The sequence below is a fragment of the Pygoscelis adeliae genome, unplaced genomic scaffold (genome assembly GCF_000699105.1).
Source record: "Pygoscelis adeliae isolate BGI_AS28 unplaced genomic scaffold, ASM69910v1 Scaffold78, whole genome shotgun sequence".
Lineage (NCBI taxonomy): Eukaryota > Metazoa > Chordata > Aves > Sphenisciformes > Spheniscidae > Pygoscelis > Pygoscelis adeliae.
The window spans coordinates 1,505,920-1,530,673 of record NW_008825409.1 but is presented as its reverse complement, the minus strand read 5'-3'; the positions used below and the strand labels follow the sequence as shown (position 1 = coordinate 1,530,673).

General features: G+C 38.0%; 1 protein-coding gene across 1 annotated transcript in view; it reads right to left on the bottom strand.

Moving 5' to 3' along the window:
- Positions 1–24,754, bottom strand: part of PTPN3 (protein tyrosine phosphatase, non-receptor type 3) — a 106,066-nt gene that overhangs the window by 77,262 nt on the left and 4,050 nt on the right. Inside the window, exons 2-7 of the mRNA XM_009330441.1 lie at positions 17,796–17,903; positions 17,579–17,621; positions 16,421–16,499; positions 14,864–14,908; positions 13,895–13,947; positions 3,924–4,044 (exon numbers count right to left, since the gene is read on the bottom strand). Coding sequence (XP_009328716.1) covers positions 3,924–4,044; positions 13,895–13,947; positions 14,864–14,908; positions 16,421–16,499; positions 17,579–17,621; positions 17,796–17,903 — 449 coding nt within the window. The remainder of the gene's footprint in view (positions 1–3,923; positions 4,045–13,894; positions 13,948–14,863; positions 14,909–16,420; positions 16,500–17,578; positions 17,622–17,795; positions 17,904–24,754) is intronic.

Here is a 24,754-nt window from a genome sequence, read left to right as displayed (position 1 = left end):
AAAGAAGATTAAATAAGATAAAGTTATGAAACTCACCGAGGAAAAGCCATCTGAGTTTATCTACAATCTCTAAGTCCTAAACTACTTTTTTCTCCGGCTGCTAGATGTGAAATGTGCTGCAAGACTTAAGGATTCTATCTTCTGGTCTTCTAGAAAGCTTCTACGATTCTGAGACTTTTTTTTCCAGAGACAAAAACTCAGAAATCCCCACACCTCGAATAAACAGATTATGTATCTTCATGGAAGGGCTACATGGAATCTACTAGGAGTTTTAAAAACCAAAGAATCCAACAGTAATCCCTACCTAGCTGGTTCTCCCATGCAGCCTACTAATTATTCATCTGAGAGGAACACAGTGTTGCCTAAACAAGATTCCTTCAAGCGTGATAACAAAAGTAGCCCCTTCCAATAAATTGCAGGGCCAAGACCAGTCAAGAACTGATCACGCAAGAGGCAGCTCTAACCTGGAATCTGCCATAGCCTACTAGACATCGTGCTGTGCTCACAGTGATCCTGGTCTCACAGCACAGGTCAGCGATTCAGGCACTACAGCCTGTTCGAGTAACCGTAAGAACAGAGGCTGAGGGATGCGTGTACTATCTACACACATCTAAGTAGAAAAGACATCCGATATCATCCTATCGTATCTGCAACTAAGTGCAGGTAAAGACAACTCTTTGCTAGGTAAGCTTCCAAAACGACACGCATAGAATTATGTTAATCAAAAGCAATTTAAATACAACCTGTAAAAAGCTGACATAACATTGTGTTATGTTAAGAACTCCAGATACAAAGGCATTCCACATAAGGCAGTAATTCTCATTTTTAAAAGGGGCTTCACCTCAAAAGGTAGACATCTATTACCTCCAATTAATATCCATCCTTTCAAATTCTAGGCCATCAAAATACTATGCCCTGAAACAGCCACTCTAGGAAATACTACATCATGCTCCATGAAACTGAAAGTTGCCTTGAACTGTAAAGCCATTGCCAGCAGTGTGGCTTGAGAATGTCTCTTTTTTCCAATATTGTGACAAGACAAAAAAAAGAGCTGTTTGTCACAATCTTGAGATAAACTGCTCACTCAGATCTACATCTACAGTGACTACTGTCACCTTGATTTTGAAAAACATTAGTAGACCTTATCTCTTTCACTGTGTCAGACAGGTAGAGGAAAAAACCTACAAAATGACCATTTTATTATACAACAGGATGCTGAGTATGTTTGCAAGAGTACATTATTTTCATTTTTTAAATTTTGGTCATGAACTTTGTTCAGAAGATGGAGAAAGTCTGTTGCATACCAACAAAATATGCCTGCAAATTTTAATTCTCAATTTGCATACACCATCTACACCAGACCAATCAAGCCTTGTGTCTTGAAGGGCCAACAAGAAAAAGTATCTCAGCACAGACGTAGGCTTTTTTCTTGTTGTTACACCTCCCTACTCAGAGATTAAATGAAACCTTGAGGTCCCTAAGGAGGTGGTAGTTACTTGGTGAGATAAACAGGTAAGAGGAAAGTGGTCTTGGTGCCTCCTTCCAACTTTTATAGCTGTTGATACCCAAGGGCTAACAAACATCATCTGGAATATAAGCATCATATGAAGTTCAAATGCATCCTTCCCCTCAAACTGATGGCTAGATCTAGCAAGCACTATGAAAACATTACCAATTTGGATAATATCCACATCCTAAGACTGCTTATGTACTAAGCAAAAAACAGTAAGAAAACCTTATTAGAACAAACTACATACAGAAAAATTCCCCTATGGATTTAGGGATGAACACAGAAGGAAAATTTCTAAAGCTATACCAGTTCAATATGACAACAGTTGCTTTCCCAACAACTACTTACTGCCCACTGAATAGTGTCTGGTATGGACATGTTCATAGAACTACTTTCTCAGATTTTGCAAAGCAACATAAAAAATAGCTAAAAAAACCTTGCACTGAGCTACAACATATAAGACTTAACATGGCTTCTCAAGTCTGTATCGTGTCTCAGCAATCCCAGACTTTTAATTTGCCTTTGTGAAAGCTTCCCCAAAGGACAGACGCTAAAGAATGAAAAAGGATAGATGTTTATAGGGCTGGCTTTGCAATCGTGCAATCTAAGAATGCCAGTTTAAAAGGGATAATAATTTACAGATATCCCATATGGTCTACAGCAAATATTATTTACTCCAGATCAGCAGAAATCTCATTCCAAAGCAACACTGTTCTCCTCAAACTGCAAGAAGATAAATTCTCCTTTTCTGTCTCTCCTTCTCAGAAGGCCTGGTGAACACCAGAACCATTCTTGTCAAGTATGTTACTGGCACTGATCTAGTCAAAACCATGTCTCAGACGTAAGTATTCACTATGAATGCCAAAGGAGGATGCAAGAAATACTGCCAGGATATACAATAATTTGTCTGCCTCTCCCTGCACTCTGAAATAAATAGGCCTAAAGAGCTAAGTTTCAAAAAAGGTGTTAAAACAATAAAGAAACATTTTTCCCAGTCCAGTCTACTCAAATATTTTTATTCAGCACTTCAATTACTACCACCTACGTGAATTCAAATACCGCAGTTAAACTTCTCAGTCATCAAGGCTTCACTCTACCAAAAACACTCAGTGAAAGCAGTAATTTCACTGAAAAGACCCAGAAAAGAAAGGAGTCTTTACAACAGACCCCACCTTTGTCTGGACCAATGGCAATTTCTAGTATTTTCTCTGCAGGACATAACCAGTTTTATATCTCTGGCTATGACAGCACTAAATACACGAGTTCAACCCAACCACTTCAAGACTCTTCAGAATCTTCCCTCAGTGGTGTCTGAGATGATTGCTTCCTAAAGACAAGCAGATTTATTCATGCCTGTCTACAAGCCCCCCTCTAAAAACTTCTGAGCCTACTGGAAACTGCAAATTAATTTGCAAGGAGTAGAGGCCTCAGCTGTTGTGTTCCTGAACATGAACTGCTAGGAAAGCAGCCAGATTAGCACCTACACAGAGGGAATGGTTGCAGTTAGAGTTCAGTGATTCTCTCTCTTTCGCCCCATAAATGACAAAGCAACGTGCATGTTCGGGACTGCTAGGCAGCACGTGTGAAGTTTGGAACTATTCACTACACCCACTGGCAGTGAAGAAACAAGAAGGAGAAGTGAGAGTACTGAAAGATGACAAAAAAAAGTCGAGGAATATCGGGGGAGATGAAAATGGAGAAATTTCAGGGTATACATCAAAGAAACTAGGAGAGTGGGAAACTAGCTCTGCTGCAGTAAAGATACAGACAGAGAAAACAAGTCCATAGAGAGTCAGATTTCATTTGCTCAGATGCTCACAGACAATTTCTTAGATTGACATATTTGCATTCAGCTTGCAAGTATCTGATCAACACTACTAATTCTAAAGCTGCAGTCTTACAAGAGACAAATCAGCAGGGTCAGAAAGAGTAATTAGCAGTGGACTGACTGGAATAATCTGTTGTAGCCTTTATATTACACTCAGGAGAGTAGAGAGAAAGCACAATGTTAATTGAAGTGTTTCATGGTTGGTTTTTTTTCTCCTCCCTAGATAGACAAAAAAAGCTATAGGATTTGAAAAATGGTCAGATGTCCTTGATCCAAAAAACCCCTCAAACATCTAGTACAGCGTTCTAGGTGGTTGCCCTTAATAATGTATAACGCTAACTGATCTACTGGTTGTTACAGTTAGAAATTTATTTAAATGTTTTAACACATTGGCATCATACTCTGAATATGATTAGTCTAGCACCTACATGATAAAACCAAATATTTCATTTAATAGAAGCTATATGAAATAAAACTAACTGTTGTACTGAAACCACTAAGAACTTGAGTCTTCCTTTTGGCATCTTTTTTTTTTTTTCCCTTTAAAAACTCAAGAGGTGAGAGAGAACTAAAAGTTAACCTTACCTGTGTTGCTCATGTAGTGATTCTACTTTGGTAAGAAAATCTTTGTTCTGCTCTGGTATAAAGTTGTAATTTGACAGATATCCTGAATGATGTACTGAAGCGTTATAGTCTCCAAGTTGTGCTGTTAGGAAACAAGAAACACATACACAAAGTTTTCATAGTTAATTATTATTTAGAAGGAATTCCTTCTCCTCGTTAAAAAGTACACGTATGGGGAAATGCAGGAATTATGAATTATTTCCCAACAGACAAGCAGTGTTGAACACAGGGAATTGTATGACATCAGTGCAAAAAGATTTTTTTAAAATACGCTTACCACAACTATGATCTCAGGCACTGAATGACTCAGTACTTTATTTAGTTACCTATATAGTCCCACTTTTGCATCACAAGCTGTAACACCACCAGACAGACATTACATGCCGTGTCGGCACAGACATGCAGTACTGTAACATTAGAGGAAACCAAATTGCTTCAGTAAGAGACGGCAAATGAAGTCAATTTGATAGACATTTACTTGACTATAACAAATTAGAAGTCTTCAACAAGATCTGTCACTTAGAAAGCATCTACTCTTCGCACTGTCAGGTAAAAATTGTTCAAACTACCAACTGTGGCTCTGTCCTAAAAATTCAGTTGTTAATCTTGCCTCAGCTGAACATGAGTTACTTAACAAAGCATGAGAAATAAATGCTGATTTCCACATAACATTACCAAGCTGCTACCAAAAGTAAATATATGTTTACAGCCAAAAGAAAAAAATTCTCAAAAACTTTATCCCTTCAAAAGTACTACTAATTAGTAGATATTTTTAAATAAATACTAGATAAAAGCTAATTCTTATCCACAGTTGGTGGTACCTCTGAAAAGAAATGAAAGTATAAATTACCATAAGTTTATAGCCTCGGTCTATGCAAGTTTTCTTTAAAAGCTAGGTCAGCATAAGTTTATATCCTGGAAAAACATACACAAACCTTTTACTTGTTATAAAGATGCAAGGTTTGGGGCACCAGGGAGGTTGCTTCAAATAAAGTATTTGCCTATTTGCCACAAATTTACCTAGTTTCAATTACGCAAGTAATTCAAACCCCCTATTTCATGAAATCTGTGTTTTCATGAAATAGTTGAAGAGATTAAAACCAAAAAGTGACGGTATGTTTAAGCAAATCACTAGAACCTGCACTAATCTGCTTTTTCCCTAAGGAGCATGAAATAGTTATTATAAAGCATTAAAGCTTCTCAGAAGTTATTTGTATGACTTGTAAATTAAAACAAAAGTACTTGTATAGACTGCAAACAATTCAGCATAGAAAGCCCTTCAACTAAATCAAAGTTAAAGAGCATACTTTTAGGAACAATACTATTACCATTATTTTCCAGAAAAGGCAAAGTATAAAAGACTGATTTAAATGATTCAGGTTGGGGGCGGGGGGAAAGTTGTAGACTTCAGAAATAACTTACAGCTACAATAACTATGGAGTATCTGTAATGCAGGAGATAACTAATATTTGCCACTTACATATTCAAAAAGCATGATTTCTATGGCCTAGAAAACAGAACCACTGTGATACAAAACAATTCCCAGGCAAATGCGGTCAGAAGCTAATATAATTGCACACCTAATTGTCAGCATCAAGGGAAATATTTAAATAAAAAAGAAAGTGGAATGATAAACAGTAAGTAATTTATTTTGAATGCAGATGTTCCTGCAATGCTTAGCCCTTTCTTTTTAAAGGTAGCCTGGATTTTTAATTAGTTAGTAAAATGGCTGGCAAAGACTAAATATTTACCATTAGAACCAAAACATATATTTGAACACTTCTGTCAAATAATATATCTCTGAAGAAGAAAACAAAACCAAGACAGAAGATCCAGAAGTATAACAAGAAACTGAAAGAATTTTTAGGAATATCTATATATCAACAAAAGTCCAAGTCTCTGCCAAGACTAAGACTAAGGCAATAACAATAAAAACAAAAAATAAAAGCTTTCTGAACAAAGTAGGTATGTTAATAAGTGTAAAAATAAAACACACAATTTCACAGATGCCAGCAGTTGACTGAAGACTTTTTCCCTTATTAGCCATTAACACAACCCATCTTTTCTATGAAACAGTCTACATTTTTAAGGTTTGTTGCAGCTAGCTTGAATTACATTCTTGTCAATGGGAAGACACCAGATGGTCAGGAATAAGACAACGTAATTGTCCACTTCAATTTTATTTGCATTAGGTAAAAATATTTTTTACTGTACTTTTACCTTCTCTAAAGAGGGCAACTGCTGTTCCTTCAAGCATTATGAGGTAGAGTCTTCTTGCTCATCTTCCGAATATGGAGGTTTGGTCTTTTTTCATTTTCCTCCTAGCTACCTGAGGTCATGTCAACAAGGGGAGCAGTTTAGAGCACTACTTGCTTCTCCAGCTCCCCAGCCAACTGTCACAGTTGAAAAGGAACTATAAACGCTGATTAGTAGACATCTTGGAAGACTAATGGTCTTATGCAGGATTTAATTATCCAAGTAGGAAAAAAAAAAGTTAGGGTATTATCAAGACCTCAGTGAGAAGAAAAACCCATGAGGTTTCTACCTCTTTACTGGATTTCTCCAGAAGAGAGCAGAAGGGCAGGAAATGTTAAAGACCTGCTTCTAATCTGAATGTCTCCTGACATAGCTTCTGCTCTGATCACATGAGCCAGCAGATACTGACTCAATGCGGATAAAGTTACAGTAAAAAAAAAAAAAAAAAAAAGCATATTTTTACCTTTCTCCATTCTAGCCAACTATGCTCTTTAATTCATTATAACTGGGAAAGAACATAGAGTAAAATGAAAGAAAATGGAACCACGGTGGAGTTAAAAAAATAACCAGTTATTTGAATATCAGATTCTTGTATTTTAGAGTTCTGTACCTAATATGAAAGGCTTTAAAGAAGGGTATGTGATGGACCATTCAATAAAGGCCATATTCAATAAAAAGAGGACATTTATTTTATAACTCTTAATAAAAGAACAGTGCAATAGCCAGGTAGCCACAGAATAATTTTCCATGGATGAAGTCCCATGTTGACGTACCAAAACAGTAGTTGTACAAGCTCTCAATACAGTAAGAATTTATAAATGCTTGAAAAACAAATAAAAATCTTGAGATCATACATGTTTACACAGGATATGAACTGCCCCTGCCTTACTGAAGCCTAAACAAGCCATCTTTTCTTCAGACTTTGTAAAAACAATTTGTTCAGTTAGAACAATGTGGTGGGTATATATTTTTGTCTCTTTCTCCTGGCAGCAGAAAGACTTTTGTGCAGGAAGGCGTCAAAGAAAAGGACTAGTTAAAATAAAAAAAATTTACACATTTTTGTAAGATTCAGATACAGAGGAATGGAAGACCAGGAACAAGTGTATTTATGTAGCACTGATAGATTTCAATAGGAATTCTATGGGTACACATGCATCTTCCCCAGAAAGAGAAGCTCAAGCACCAGATATATTGCTGCATTAAGGAGAAAAAAGAAAAAAGAGAACTTTCTAGAGGGAAGATCTGACACATACGGAAGCAAAAAAAGCCATTGATGTCAACAACTCTTACAGTAACTACCGAAGCTTCATTTATTCAGTGGTTTCTTCCAAGAAACCATTGGTCAGTCGGCTTATACATTAGGGTAAGGCAGCACTGATCTCATTTCCGTCTTCCACTACCCCAAAGGGAGGGTGCAAGAAAGACAGAGCCAGACTCTTCTTTGAGTTGCAAACCAAAAGGATGACAGACAACAGAAATTTCAGCATCGGAAATGCAAAACTGAACTGGAAAGGCCCTGAGCAACCTGATCTGACTCTGAAGAAGCCCCTTCCAAGCTAAATTTGCCTGTGGTTCTTACTTACATGAAGTTATTTTTGACACCCAAGCTTTCTGCTACATGACCAAGATAATTAATTGTTTGGTTCCAGTTTCAGAAATTAATTTTGTTGTTGTTTTTGAATGCTAACAGTACCAGAATACCACCATTTCAATCTGGCCCAATTTCCACAAGCAGCCCCAGAAAATGTAATAGTAGATAAGCCTTTAGCTTTGTGTAATTTAAAGGGTGTGATCAATTTCTACTTCCCATCTATGTGATACCCTTCAAGCTACAGAAGACAAGTTGGTCTCCAATTCTACAGAGTTTGCTTGTAAACAATAATAAAAAAATTGCATACAAAGTAATGGCACCAGAACCTATTTCTGCATATGGGCATTCCAAGTAACTACAGGTGTCAGAAGGCAAATGTATGAATGGCTCATTGGCTAAGTATGATGGGAAATCAGTTATAGATAATATGGACAACTTAGTCCAAACGAATGCCTACAAAACCTAGTCCTTGAAAACAAGTTTAATATCAACTTTCTAAAGACCTGAGAAGTGTACCAGAAAAAAAATGAAGTAGTTTCACATTGAATTCGTAACTTTTTGCAGGGTTGAACATTTTAGGTGACATGAATAAAGCACAAAAGTGAACTGAGTTGCCTGGTTTTAAAAGAGGATAATTACATAAGCAGATCAGGTTCCCAGTGGAACAGAAAATAACCAAACAATGGGACAAGTCTAGCATACGAGTTATATAACTAATTTAACTTTTATCAAGGAATAAAAATCCTCAGGTATAAAATTGCAATCCAGGATGAAAATATAGTTAGGGTCACATGACTGGCCTCCAAATTAGGACAGCAATAATGACTGATAGGCTGACATGAGAGTGAAATATAATATTAAAGGCTAATGATAAATTTATCTTCATATGAACACTGAGGTACAAAAAGAAAAGATACATTCTAATCTGTACAGTTCAATTAAGTGATTGCGTGAACAGAAGAAAGATGATGCACTGCATAGCATAAACTAAAGCAGTTACTGTTTCTCAACAGTAACTACAAAGTATTCAGGTATGAAAATGCTTCTGGAATCAGAAAAAACTCCACTACAGCAGAATTCAGTTTCAAAGAACCAACATAAAAATGTAGATGCTTATTAAAGAGAGACTAAAAAGGAGCATTGAAATGAGCAAAATCCATGTAGGTGTAGAGATTAAAGACACCATGTTGAAAGTGGTTACCAGAGAGAGACTCCAAAAAAGACCAAAACCCTCGTAAGTGGATGTTGAGAGAAGGAAAGGTGTTTCAACAAGTGGAACCTGTATCCAAATAAGGACAAGAGCATGAACTGTAACCCACATCCACTGAGTAAGTGTGATGTCCCTACTGGACAAGTAGAACTAGCTATCACGTGGATAAAACTAACCTGATTTGTAAGAGGAAATAATGCTTCACACTCAAGAGTCCTTAAAAAAAGGTTCAATCTAGAGATGACTGTAAATAGCTGCTTATGACCACTTATGACAGCTGGTCACTTTGTGGCAAGACAGAATGAGAAATTATGCATAAAAGACTTAAGGGAATAGTTATCAGTACTCCCAAAACATTAAGAGGTTTTGTAGAACTAATGCATCTTAAAACTACTCTGATCTTCTGTCATGTATGTTGTCTCTCAGCATTCACCACTACTCATTATCATGAGTATAATACTGTACTACATGGACCTTGACCTTGGGTAACTGTTTCTTTTCCCCTTTTTAGTTATGCTACACAAAAACATTTGATAGGTTCATCCACCTTAAAAATACAGAAGAAGAGTACCAAGTCTACGAGGCACTGTAGAAAGTCAGCTCCTTCAGCTACAGCTCTGGCCAATATCCCAGTCTGGGGTTCTCCAATCCAGAGATTACAGCACTGTACTTTGTTTTGAAGAGTTACAGATTCAAAAAATTATTTGTGGCATAGTGGAAGAACACCAGACAAACAACAGTTGAAGTAATGATCTCCTGAAGTAGCCTCTGTATTGCCTAGCACCACTGTAAAATATAATTAAAGGAAAGCAGTCCAAAACAGCTGGAGAGCTGCTGTACATAAACTATCAGGACAGTCTTAGAAGAGCTGTTGTACAAAGAGATGCTAGTAAGCTCAAGAGCAGCAATCTAGACCACAGTGAACCATGTGGAAGAAAATGGGCGCGTATTTCAGTTAATCTCTCCAAGCAGATTCTTGTATTTGGACTTTCATCACCATCACACAGATAACACTCTGGTACTGCTGATGACAGGTACTGTAAGACATGATAAAAGGTATTCATGACTGAATAGCATTGCTGCAGGCTTCAGAAGAACAGATGGGACATGCACACAATCCTCAGACTACCCAACACATCTGGTAAATAATTTCAAACACTGGAAATTCAGGTCAAAGTTATCTTTGTTCATCCAGTCTGATTTTGATTCTGAGGCATAAGGGCTACAGGTACCCTGGAGAGTAGCAGGAACCTGACTGACGTCTGAGCAAATCTCTCAGCTTACATGATGTCCTTCTGAGCGCTATTTCACTTCAAAAAAGCATAGGCGGTGAGCACACACAATTTCACTTCAAAAAAGCATAGGCGGCGAGCACACACAGAGAAAAATCCTCAAATGCTAGCTATGAAAAGAGGCAGGTCTCTGTAAATTAGGAAGTTTGAGGTTTCAATGTAATTTCTTTAAAAAGAGAGGGGCAAAAGGAAGGCAAGTCAGAAGTCAGGCCAGAAGAAAGTTGATGAGGGAGTTACGTGATGCGACTCACTATGGAGCTGCTGTTGATGTTCCTCTAAATCTTACAGCCCACCTCCCCCTCTGGGATCTCAGCCTTCTGGCGTTCCCGAATTCTAACAAACTCTCTTATGCCTAGTTCCCGAGGGACTTGCACACTAAGCTCAGCTTTCCTCAAATCCTCACCCTTGCCAGCCTTCCTTTTCTTAGAAGAGGTTAAAGCCCATTTGAATCCCAAGCAATCAGTCAACCCCTTCCTGAACAAACTCCCACAGATAGATAGCAGTGTGCTAGAGAAACCTGGTTCTCAAAGCAGAGCTGAGAGGGGAACAATATCACAGGAGGTAAGAGAAAGACCCCAGACATAATGAATCACTGAGCAACTGATGCTCAGGGAAAAGAAAGCTTAGAAGTATTCATAACATCTTTTGTTGTCTTTGTTGCCGTGCTTTAGATTCAAGTCCCAACCCAGCAAAGGATTTGCGCACATAAGAGCATATTCTCACCAAACCCATGGGACTTCTTACATACTAATAGCTAGTCATTTAAATACTGTTCTGGAAGTGGGAACTTACTACACAAAGTGATAGAAAACGAGCGGTGTTAAATCAGCTTTGTGACATTTTAAATAAAAAAGCGATACACACACTGCATAGGCTCCTTATTTAATTTTATAGGCTGTATAACATTCCCATTTTACACTAGTAAAAAACAAGACGTACGATTTATCATTAGATTGTTTTTTCGGTATGAGTATCCTTCAGACTGAACGATTTCTAAATTATTTGAAATGCATCTTAATAAGTTCTCCTTGAAAAAGGATTTCAAAATCCCCCGATCATTTCTGCCACAAAGCACATTTACTGATAATAAACTAACAACTTATTCTTCAAGTGTCTGAACTGTATTCGTAATCAAGTTTAGTCACATGCTATTTAGACACAGTATTCACACCCACTTGTATTCCCTTGTAACTTGGCGCCACCAGACAACACAGGGTGTGCCACAACGGTGCAGAGCAACATGTCAGAGCTTTATTTCAGAACCGCGGTGCTGAACCCAAACACCTGTACAAAGGGCAATAATGGAGAAGCAGCACTCCCAGCGGCACAACAGACATCACCACCAACTAACTGTCCCTTTGCAAAACTCGGACAAAGCCTGTGAAGGTCAACCATGCGACTGCCACATGTGAAAACTACAGTTAAAAAGCAAGAGCAGAAATATCAAACGTCAGACTTCATGCACAGTGAAAGACATCTGCCTCAGTCTTCCCGCCAGTGACAACGGCTCCACCTTTTAAATAAATAACCATGAGGTTGTCAGACAACGATGATTTCCCCTTCTGCATACAAGGGAAGTTACAGGAGCAGCCTGAAAACCACCAAGAAGCGGCAGGAATGAGAAACAGCTCAGGCAGAACCGATTCATGGCAACTTCAGACAATGGCTTTTTAGTAAGAAGATACCTCATATCCAAGAACTTCAACTCTCCTTAATAAGTATGATTAGAAATTGAAACACCAAAAGAAAACTATTTAAAACAATTTGACAAGAATCCCAGCAAACACGACTAGATAAGGAGACCTACACACTCAGATTTCAGAAGGTCTTTCCAATGCCATCATCTTTAGGTAAACGGCCACAACCTGGTAGCAAAACAAAACCTTTTTTTTTTTCCCCTTTAAGGGAATATGTCTTTCTATTAAATGTTTCATTCTCTGCTGATGCAGAGAATAAATGTAGGTATCATACAAACAGCAACAGAAAGGCCATCAGCTAGCAAAAAAGGAAGGTGGGGTTTTTTTTTAAATAAAAAAACCAAAAACACTGGTAATAATAGCACTATCATGAGTTAGGAAAACCAGGCAAACAGCTGTATGGGAAATTCCAGAATCCACCAGGAAAGAAAAAGATTAAAACACACTAGCACCCTTCCACAATCTTCACTGACCTTTTATCATTCTCCTTTAGTACAAATAACTGCATTAGTAGGTATCCAAAGCACTGAAAAAGGAACAGTCATAAAACTGAAGGGGAACCAGGAGTTACTTTGGGATTTGGGGTACACTACCTGTGGCATAATTAATTTTAAAAATCACGTTAAACCTTACTTTGTCATAAAATATTTGCATTCGTCAGTGTACCTTTACATTTTTGTGCTTTAGCACAAGCGGGTCAGCAACACCGCATTTAGCAATCCTAAAGGTTCAGAGTGTTTCAGCCTTCAAGTGCCCTACTGTGCCTCGGGGATACAGGAGCAGGGACGCGTTTCCTTTGGCAACAAAACTGGGACTCCCACCTACTACGGAAAACTTGCTCTGGTTTCAACTGTTCTTACTAAGCTTGCACGTGGTTAAAGTTCCATTTAATAAAAGGGCGCAACATATGATATGCTTAAACATAAAAATGAATGTTTCATAGCCACTTGGGATTTTCATAGATACCAACAGCTTATCACCTTCTCCTTTGAAAACCATATTTTACTATTTAGCTTGGTCCTTATGTCAAGCAAAAATTACCTCAATCATTTCTGCAGACCTTGCTAGCCTTTCTATAAAGAAATGGGATAAATATACATCAGCCAAATAATTACACAACTATTCTAGTATGCTTTCCCTGACAATCATTTTTACAAATATACAAACTCCACTAAACCCTCAACCTGTTTTTTTTGTTTGTTTGTTCAATGAGAAAGGTCTTCCTCCAGGTATTTTTCACTCTCTGTTTAAGATGCCTGTAAGGCATAGGATCAGGATCCATTATGGTTTTCCTACAGAAGATATTTTTCCAATATCACCCTTAGAATTTGTTTTTGCCAGTTGCAGGCAGATGAGAAAGATGTAACTTCTTGTACGTAGAGTCACCTTAAATGTATTGCAAAGTGCCAGACAGTTTTACATATCTAACAAATGGAATTCCCTGAAAAAACATTACATAAGAACATTGGAGTTTCTTAATCATGAGTTTACCTTCCCCTTAACTGTTCTCTAGATGATCTCTTATTTCCCTGGAATGCTTTCCCGTAGCTATTGTAACACACAGTAAGTTTCATTACTTTGTTTCCAATGACAATGAAAACCTGCCTTTTTTGTCAGCAGTGCAAGCGTACATAAATAAGAACAATGTTATTCTTGTATCAACTTTTTTTTTGACAGACCTAACAAGTACGCTTTTTCTATTTAGACTGTCTGAAGGCTGCTTTAATAACCTGCACCTTCTTTACAAATCATCACTTGTAGCATTTTGAATATTCCGCACAAATAGATAAGGAAAGAAATCTTTCCTTGTTTTTCAGTGCCAAACAGCAGAGAAGGTAGTCAGTCAAATACATTTATTAACAAAATAATGATTGGTTATTGCTTACATTGTACTGCATACGATGCCAGGACAACAGCAGAATTAATGGGGCATGACAACCTGTGAAGAGGAGAAAATATTTCTATTTAGACATGGACTGCATAAATGTATCGTTAACAGCGTCTCTCCAATTAGTTCAGTACGTGAAGACTCATTAATCTTCAAAGACTATCTGATTTTTTCTTACAAAGTTTGATTGTCAAAGCACAGTAGGACTGGACGTTAAAAGCTAGCTGCCGTGTAACAGCTTCTTAAGTGAATGGAAGTAACTAGTCCTAAAAGGACATGCTCGTATTCTTGCTGGATGCTTATTTGGGAAAGCAAAAGAAGAAGGGATTTTTATGGGGCTCCGGACGTTATTTTTATAGCTGCACTCTGGTGTATTTAAAACTAGACAAAAACACTAAAATTAGCCAAATGCCGAGCACAAAGACAGCTCTGATCTCATGACCAATACTGACTCCATAGAAGAAAAAAGCCAACACCTAAAGGCAATTTACATTTGGCAGCAAATATGCGGACCACCTTTTTCCTTTTTTTTTTTAAATGTACAAACACACAGGAATCACAGGCAAAGGAACCACTGGGTATATGCCCACGAGAAACAATAGCATGAACCGCCCTTTGCTACTCCCTCCTGATTAGCGCACTGGACAGGGGGTCCCCACGTTCGGAGAACCATGCCTGGCACACCATGCCTTGCATAAAGACCTCTCAGACTGACATTGTACCTGCAGACACACAGCATCTCCTACAGCTCATTCGCAACAGACTTCTCAACTGTTCTTAATAAGTGAGCTGTGTGAAAATTTGTAACGTTTCCTAGCAATCTGATTTTCTTTTAAAGCAATATTTCATAAGGTATATTTTTATAGCAACGACACCCTCAGAAAAAGGCTTTTTTGGTTGGTTTTTTTTTTTTAATAAATTTTATTTTAAAAAGAATTATAGAGAAATTGAAGATTCTTCTTATTACCTTCCTTCCACAATATCAGTCTTCAACTGCAGGAAGAATAAGTGCCTAGAAAAGATTTTTTTGGAAAAACAAACGAACAAACATACGTTTATTTTCACATTTAAAAGGTATGGTTTAAATGGTTACATGTATTAGTTTTATTTTATTAGATTTCCTGGCAAACTATACAAAACAGATGAATAAAGCTTAGTGGCATTTACAAACATGCAATCATACACCCACTCACTCTCACAGCAGTTTTAAAGATCTTTGGCAGTCTGTACCACAACTCCAGGACCACAGTATTAATGCCAAAACGAACACCACAAAAAGCAAACAGTTACAGAACTGGGCTCTCTTTCTCCTGCAAATATTCATCTTGGATGTAACTTAAAAAAAAACAACAAAACAAACCAAAACAAAAAACCACAAACGAAAACACAACCCCCCCCCAAAAAACCAACCCCAAACTGTAATACTCTATCTTGGAACTACTCAATGGAGGATGAGACATTTCTCAAGCAGCATATGCTGACAAAAAGCTCTTAAACAGTTCTCCAAGAGCAGTTCAGTCTTGCTCTTATTAGTGTGTTTGACGTTACTTTATAGTGATACTGGAGAATTGGGATGCAAAAAACCATAAAGAGCAGGCTTTGAATAATTTCAGTTTAAAACTGCAGAACAGCTTACAACTGCATGATTAGCAAGTACCGAAACAGGTCAATAGCTAAGTTTTCTACAAGAAATATCATTTAACATGCTGTACTATTTATATTCTCAAGTCACTGAAATTAACAAACAATGAAAACGTTACAAAATGTTACAAAAAAAACAGACTAATGGGTGCCTGTGAATTCTAAATTCCAAATCACACACACTGAACAAAACAAGTATTCAATTAAAGCCTTGTGACAAGTTAATTGAAAATTGCTTACAATTCATGTACCCCACCACCCCAAAAACTCAGAGATAGGTTAAGAAACAAAATTTTAAAGGTCTACTATAAACTGAAGCATTATAGATCTTTGCATGTTACAAGTAATGGGCAAACTAGACAACAAGAACTGTTACCTGTTCTTCCTGAAACAAAACAAACCCCGCCCTCCCACACCCTCGGCATTAAATCTACTACACACGTTCAAAACTGACTCAGTGTTGATACAAAACTTCTAACAGGCTTAGGGCATGCAGACAGCTTAATCGTTGAACTTCCCTACTTTTTAATCATTGCATCTGATTAATTAAGGGATCAGAAAAGGAGAAAAAATGCAATAGGCAAGTACTTCAAGCGATGAAGGGCTCAAAAGAAAAAAAAAAAAGAGGAATCCAAGGTGCAAATAAACCAACTGCCACTAGCTTATACTCTGGCTGTATTTTGGAGCTGTAGGTATAGGCTGTGTATAGCAGAAACCATTCATTATAAGCATCGCATCAAGCTGTCAATTCCAAACACATTTAATACAAAGAGTTATACAAAGTTATCTGCCTAATAAAGCATAGTTTGCCAAGCTGTGAAGATAGGAAAGGAGGGCTTTACACATTCTTAGTTCACGGAAGCAAACATCAAACAGAAGTTACCTGGTTTGTTCTTGCTGAAGTGTGTTAGGATCAGGTATAAAAAACCTTACACGAAAACGAAGGGTGCAGGGAAAACCTCCTGCAATATTTTAGAAGAGCAAATCATTTTTTTGTTTAAAAAAAAGAAAGAGCCCAAGGTTTTTATTTCTGTATTTATAGAAAAATTACATGAACAACCACATAGAAATCTCACGCGTTTTTCTCATGAAACTAAAAGAAACCATGGGAAGCCTCTCATGATCCCCCAACACCAACTGTGAGAAGAAAATACTCTCAAATATTGTGATGCTTTCATTTAAAGTACTTCGTATATGCTACTTTACATAAAAGGCATTACTTAGTTATCTTTGCCTCACAGGTATTAGAAGAGAAAAAAGTAGTGAATATATTTGAAGCGCCTCAATCGGGATAACGCTCAGTTCTATCTTACATATAAATACAAGAAACTAACAGAAGTTCACCATGTTAACTTTATGTATCTTTATTTAAATTCATACACAATCTACAGTAGAAATAAGAGAGCTGAAAAACACAGCTCAAGTTTCACAGCGCAAATTGGGACAGTGTCACTCAGTCCTCCTAAGCTGCTACCTGGCAGGGTCACGCTGGCCAGCCTGTCCTTCTTGGCAAGCATTCTGTGTTACCCAAAGCTGTTTATAAACAAGACATTCTAGAACAACACGTGCATTTGGAAGCGTGTGGTGTTGGTTTTTTGTTTGGTTGGTTTTTAATAAAAACAAGCATAAGATTATTTTCTTCTTATTCTGCTTGAGACAAGAAATTGCCAGAACCTATACGTGAAACTGGCTCCACTTCCCTTGATCAAAACCCCTCTTTGTCTTCCCTATCAGGAGGAATTTACTGCACCATGATATGACCACTGCTTTTACAGCCATGATGTCCAACGCTGTTCAGAAGCCAGGTTTAGATGCTATTACAGCATCGAAGTTAGTGACCTACGAGGTCTTATTAGCACTCAGGTAGCAGTAAGAGATGTAGAAAGCTCTGCTGAAAAGACTGGCAGAGATAAGACTTGCTCTTAAAGAAAATCTACCATCTGGACGCACTAATTTACAAGAACTGTATTTATTCTAGCCATAAGAACACAGAAAAGCAGGACTACACAGTTACAATCAAGATATTAAAAACAAGTCTTACCTTTTAACTGTTTTCTAATAGGTTTGTTTGGTTCAAGCCATCGCTGTGAAATGAAAAACTATTAGATGGATTAAAAATATTTACAAATAAATACTGTTCATTTATGTGTATGTGTGTGCATGTATATGTGTGTATACATATATACGCACATATATGCATACATATGTATGTATACACACATATACATGCACACACATTTATTATTTACTATACTTACAGGTGAATCTACTGAAGTTTCATTTTGCTGTAAACCAAAATATTCCTTCTCCGTCACACCCAACTGGCTATAGGTCATATCCAACAAAATCTGTCCAGTGTCTTGTTTCTGAAAACAAGAAAACTTTAAAAGTGACACTCTGCAACACTTACACATTTTAAGATACAATGAATTGAAATAAATTTGTTTTTTTAAAAAAATGTAACTAATGAATAAAAATAGCTGCTAATTCATTGGTTCAAAGTTTCTCAGCAATAAGAACTTTATCCTGAATAATATATCTCTTTTTTTTTTTTTTTTTTTTTTTTTTAAAGAGGCTTTCTTTCCAAAATACTTTAGGCATGTGAAATCTCATAATATGAATTGACATGAACTCAAGCCCTTGAGGCCCATCCAGCAATTTAATTTTAAACAGGCCACCTCTCCCTTGATCACAGTCTTTAGGAGCAATGCCATCCTCCGGAGCTGTAGCCTGCAAGGATGGCTTACAGCCACATGGGGCTGCTCTGGCCCCTGCTGTCACCACCAAAGCAGCTCACTGTTTCCACCTCAGCTGTCAAAAGGCAAAGTCACTATACACTAGGATGGGGAAAAAAAAAGTAGGAGGATGCTGTGCTCCAGCCATAAGATCCTGTACTTCAGCCTGAACACCCACCTGCCCCTCGGTCTCCACACGCTCAGCTGCTGTTCAGCTACCCCACTTTCTGCCTAGACATCCCTCAAGACAGGCATCACAGAAGAACTGGCACAACAGGGAATTACACAGGCAGCGGAGATCCAGAAGCATAAGCATGGTATAATTTTCCCCAAACCAAACAAGGACCTCCATGCCATGGCATTGTGGAGAGCAGATTAACCAACTTCTGCCAAAGAACACTGTGAATCAATTCTATTAAAAAAACCCAAACACAAAAAGAAACAAACAAAACCCCCTCAACAAGATTGCAATCCTAAATATGCTAATACGTAATAAACAGCTTGTAAAGCTGTATGGCATTTTACGTCTAGATTTTTGTATAAGAAATTGCTGGACAAAAAACAGGCCGGTTTGCTTGGTATCTTGTCTATTCAACAAATTATAGCAAACTAATTTTTCACGTGATCTTCCAAATCTCACTCTTAAAAGCAGGAATAAACTGCACACATGCAAAAAAAAAAAATTTACCCGAGGAAAATTATTTAGACTGCAAAAGACAAGCACTTTGTTTGAAACAAATTTCTTAAAAATTAAGTTCTGATTTAATTAAGTTCTGATTTCTTAAACAAATTTCTTAATTTCTTAAACAATCTCTTGAAACAAAGGATAATGTATAAGTATGATCGTGACCACATTTTTGTGAATGGCCCCAGTCTTACTCAGTGCATAAGAGTGCTCGCTTATTAAGCCAAGAACACAATACTGTATTCAATTCTTTGTCTAGACCTTGTTTATTATACAACACTCAACTCCTGTTCAGAAACCAGGAGTCTTTTTTTTTTTAAACAGGGTACCACACTGTTGTAACTGAGTGCTTTAAATAGCAACATATTCCATAGTCTTCCCTTATCTCATAAAAGCATTCTTCCTATTTAAAAGATGCGAAAAGAAGAACAAAGATTTAAGCAAAAGACACACACTTGGCTACCTTATTTTGGAGGACGGAATATTATCCAACACTTCCTACTGCTAGAGCAGAACCCCTAGTAGTTCATTTGTGATGTGAATGCTCAGTGTTTCTACATCAGGCTCCAGATGCAAGGTAAGGTAACAGCCAACTGTTGGCCTCCTGTGAAAAGCTGTGCCCATTTTTCTGGAGCAAAGTCACACGTGAAGAAAACAATGTAGGCAACACTCGACTGTCTTATGTATGAGACCACCCTTTCCCCTCCAACAGTCTCCCATCTTGTTTAACTTTCACAACAAACAGTTAAGGTCTCACAATAAACGCGAGTCCACTCAGGCGTGTAAGTCTGTGCCGCCATCAAAAGCAGCAGCTCTGTCCCCTTCTTCCCCAGCTGCACATCCCTACTCCCCTCCTTTCAGACAGGCTGCTGTTCCTTGGGATATTCAAACCACAGCACTGATCAAACCCAATTTCTTTCCTGAAATAGCATAGATCTAGATCCAGCTTAGAAACTGAAATCTCAGCAAGAGGTAAGGACCACACGACCAAGCATTCCTCATCACACACGGCCACGGCGCCATGCGTCTGTCAGGCAGTTCTGTCCAGCACCATCAGTGAGGTGGGCTCTGCTACGAAGACTGAGACTTGCTATCAGAGATTACCCATATATGTACACAAGAGGGCCCTATGAAAACAGCAGATGCTGCCTTAACCCTCTGAAATAACGGGCATTTCCTGACATGACTATGTTCAACTTTAGCACTGCCTCACTATACATGCCACATTCATTTCCCCAGGGTTCTCTTTTTATAAGTAGAATGTTAAAACACTTTCAAGTGACATCACATGACGCCTGCACAACTCAGAAGCATAATTGCACATCTATGGTGGATACTTCTGACATGAGCTAAATGAGCAACTGAAGTTATATTGTGACCAAAAGCAGTAATTACAGGGGATGAGACATACACTTCATTGAAAGAAAGTGTTCAGGCATTTCAGGTTTCATTACAAATGGGGCAGGAGAAGACCACAGAGGGCAGATTCTTCTGTTAATTTTTCTCTGAATTTCAACACTTCTGACTCCCTTCAGTCTCCTTTCTTTGCAACAGCATTATCTCCTAATTCCCTTCTCATTTTTCATGCTTCTGGTCCTTCATCCCAATTCAGGTGCCTTCACCTCCTCTCCCCCCACGCTCTCACAATTGCATCCCCCCCTCGCCCCGGCACACACAAATTGCTAAGCCTTCTCACTGCTCCCCTGTAAGGACAAGCAAGCTCCCTGCTACAATATTCTTGCTCAGCAGTCGGAGTTCCCTTTTTGCAATGTTCCCATGGGTCTCCCAACCCTAAACCCAGCTGCTCAGCCAGTACTAGTCTCCTCCACCTACATACCTACTATTTTCTTCTCTTCCTCCTCTCCACATTTCCTATCAAAAGCAATTTCCAATACTACTTTCCTGTGGCTCCAGTTCTTGCTCTCTGGTATTAAAAGTACAAAGTTTCTTCCGCAGTGCCTAGATCAAGCACCCACTCCAGAAATCTAAACTAAGTACAAAATGTCATTTTAAACTGTTAAAGTCATCTTCAGCTGTTAGAATTCCCAAAGCTGAAGGTTTTCCTTGTTTTTCCTCAAGAAAATCTGTATTTACTTGGCTTTGGCCTTGTTTTAAGAAACACCTGAATTATTTTTCAGCCTATACACCTAAAAATAAAGTCACCACACAGCTCACGCTGCACAACCTTCAATCTATTTTGCACATAAAGAATTTTGAGATCTAGGTGTAAAGTGAGGCAGGCTAAGCATGTCACATCACTGCTTTTGAATTCTGACATGCATTCCAATACAGTCCATAGCCATAGTGTACTCTAATACTACAATTTGTCAAGGGCTTTACAACACATCATATTTTCACTCCCCTCCACCATAGGAAGAGGGCAAAACAATATGAACACCGCTCAGTTAAACTGGGCATTAGAACCAAGTTCTCTGTAATCCTGTCAACCATTACAGCAAGTGGTTAAGAGATTCTTAATAAAGCTCTCGCCTTTCTACAATGAGATAAAAAAAATTATGCACTTTCCACACTAGCCTATTCTGTTACAATGACACAAGCTCTTAAGATAATCTTAAAAATTTTAAAGTTTTGTCTACTAAAAAGAAACATTACCAAGAGGTTTGCTTGTTTCCACCCTGAAAAGAAATTTCCATTTATTTCATCTTCCTGACATCTACCAATCCTCATTCTGAACTGTTAAAGGCTTTGCATCAACCACCTCATAACCACACACCATACACCTCCATTTAAATCTGCCTTGAAATATATTTCACCTTATGTTGGATAAGCCAAATATTTAAAGCAGTCATAACTAACACCTATTACATTCTGCCTGTGCCACAACAATTTCCTGCTATATTTAGGGAATTTAGAATCATAGAATCATAAAGGTTGGAAACTACCTCTAAGATCGCGTCCAACCGTCAACCCAACACCACCATGCCTACTAAACCATGTCCCTAAGTGCCACATCTACACGTCTTTTAAATACTTCCAGGGATGGTGACTCAACCACTTCCCTGGGCAGCCTGTGCCAATGTTTAACCACTCTTTCAGTAAAGAAATTTTTCCTCATGTCCAACCTAAACCTCCCCTGGCACAACTTGAGGCCATTTCCTCTCGTCCTATTGCTAGTTACTTGGGAGAAGAGACCGACACCCAAAGATCAATCAAGTACTGCTTAGACACTGGGGTGATCAAGACCCACTGTCTTAAGAACTGCATAAACATAAGTGAAGACTGTTAGTTCTCTGGAGCGGAGAGGTAAACATTCAAGTAATCCTTTTCAGTTTGTTAACTTCTACAAGGTAAGTGGTACAAAGTGACACTTTAAGAGGACAGTGCAACATATAGCACATCTCCCTGTCCTTCTCCTCTGCAAGAGCTTTGCCCCCGCTTTCTGGCAATGACAACCTGACAGTGAAGCACCACCTAAGCTTTTGCAAATTCAGTCTCACTTCAGACACAATACCCATTGCCCCTCATGTGCTGTTTGAGGTCATCCTTTCCTAATTTAGCCTGTAACAGTCATCCACCACCAAACAGACTGCGTCCTTTGGTCCAAATATGCCTATGAGCTTGAACAAAGTCCTACACTTTCTTTTAATTTCCACACTAATTTTACACACAGCTAATTTATTTGCTCTTCTGCTAACTCTGTCCTTTTCTCTTCCTGGAATTTATTTACTCACCTGACGCTCTTATTCAGACCATGCAAAATTTTGTTTAGCTAGAATAAACAGAACAGCCTCTTCTTTCTTTAGGCCCAGACTTTTGCAGAGCATCCTAGTTGTACTTTCTATGCCTGCCTGACTGGAACTTCCCCCTTTTGTCTGCGAGTAGCCAGGATCCACAAGTGACATTCCCCGGAGGATGGCCTTGATTCCAAGACTAACACTGTTAATACTTCCTTGACATGGGCTGAAGATTCCTGCCTGGTGCATAATAGCGCTAACCTTTTTCAGAATGATAACACATGAGCAGCTCAGCCTGCAAACTACCAGTGTTCTCCTCCTCTATTGTTTGCAACTGAAAATTGAGCTTAAAAAAAGACATTAACTCATCTTGTGAAAGCTATTAGTTTACACTACTGATTTCCCTCACTGCAATTACTCCTTGTTCAAGATAACCTACCTGCTACCTCATATTCCTGTACCTTTTTTATTGTTAATAATACCTCAAACCTTACATTTGATTTACTGAAAAAGATTCAATAGCAACATGTTAATGAAATTTGACAGTCAAGAGCTCTATTAATGTCCCTGCACTGTTTAACATCTCCTTTTCAGCCAGATCTGCTGCCGCTCCTTGAGCCAACTCCCTGCCCATCCCGTAACTTCTAGATTCCATACACTGCAGTGCAGTATTTTCCTATATAAAGGTCATACAAAATATTTATCCAAGCCCACAGAGTTTTGACCCACTGCATTTCCTCTGCCTCAAAAATTATTTAAAACAAACATATACATGAGGTTAGTCATTCCAGTTCTAACTTTGGAAAAATTTCCCCTCTACTAATTCTTTCCTTCAGCTTTTATTATGAAGTCAGGCCCCACGAAGGGCTAAGACTAACAAGCCTGCTGTAGGTCAGATCACTTTCTCACTGTCCTCAAAGGCATCATCAAATTTCATACTGTCTTACTGTTTTCCAGTCATTGAGTATACTGATCTGTCACAATATAAAACTAAATATTTGTTGCCAGCCTGTAACTCCATACCGCAGTTCTTTCAACATGCAGGGACACAGATTAGCACTAAACTGTCTTGTATTATCAAACAATATCCAGTAAGAAAACTTAGTGACAAAGATCCAACAATTCTGCATCATTGCCTTTTACTATGAGTTTAAAATTATAACTCACACCCGCAATCAAAAAGAACCTTTAAGACTTGTATCTCTGCCCATTATTTTAAACATACCAATAGTAATTGTTGGTGTTAATTCTAACAGTCATGTTCCTTCTCAAATACTGGAAGAGCGAGCTTAACTGAGATGGTGGGGAAGGAAAAACATTCCTTATGATTTGAATTTCAAGTAATGCAACTTTTCTCATTATTACTGCCTAATCATTTTATTTCTAGAAGGAAACCCTATTGCTAACAGCCAACTAGTCTAAAAGCAAAAATCACAGGTACTAAGACATAAGTGTCAACTCAGAAAGACCATGCAATAGACAAGTGATCTGACTCTAAGTTTTAATCCCTTCACAAAAGTCAATTTACTGGAAATCGATCACTCTCTAAATTTTAATCCCTTCACAAAAGTCAATTTACTGGAAATTGAGCGGCATACCTCCCAAGTGGTCATTCCTGGTAAATGAGTCAAAGTAGAGCAATAATGGAAAATTCCTGCATGTTTATACCAAAAGTTACAAAAAAGTTTGCATTATTGCTCAATATACACCTATTAAACACACCCAAACATGGTATGTGAGCACATTCTGTATATATTAGAATGACAACTAACATTTTCCCCAAGTGGAAAGCTTATGCATGATAGCCTTAGAACAAGACAGAGGTAACATCAGAGACAGAAGTGAAGCCTTATCACAAAATTCAAACACCTGAAACTTACTGGGAAGCTTCAAGAAAACCTGGATATAATTAAAATCAAGTGCAACACTCAGTACCAAGTGCAGTCAAGTCTTTGTCTCAAATGTGTTTTTGAAAGAAGAATGTTTCCAACTCTTAGCTTACATGCACCTTCTATCCTTTGTCTGGACTTTAGACATGTTCCATCTAAATACTGAAATACATAATGGGGAAAAGACAAGAAAAGCCATTTCAGCCTTGCAGA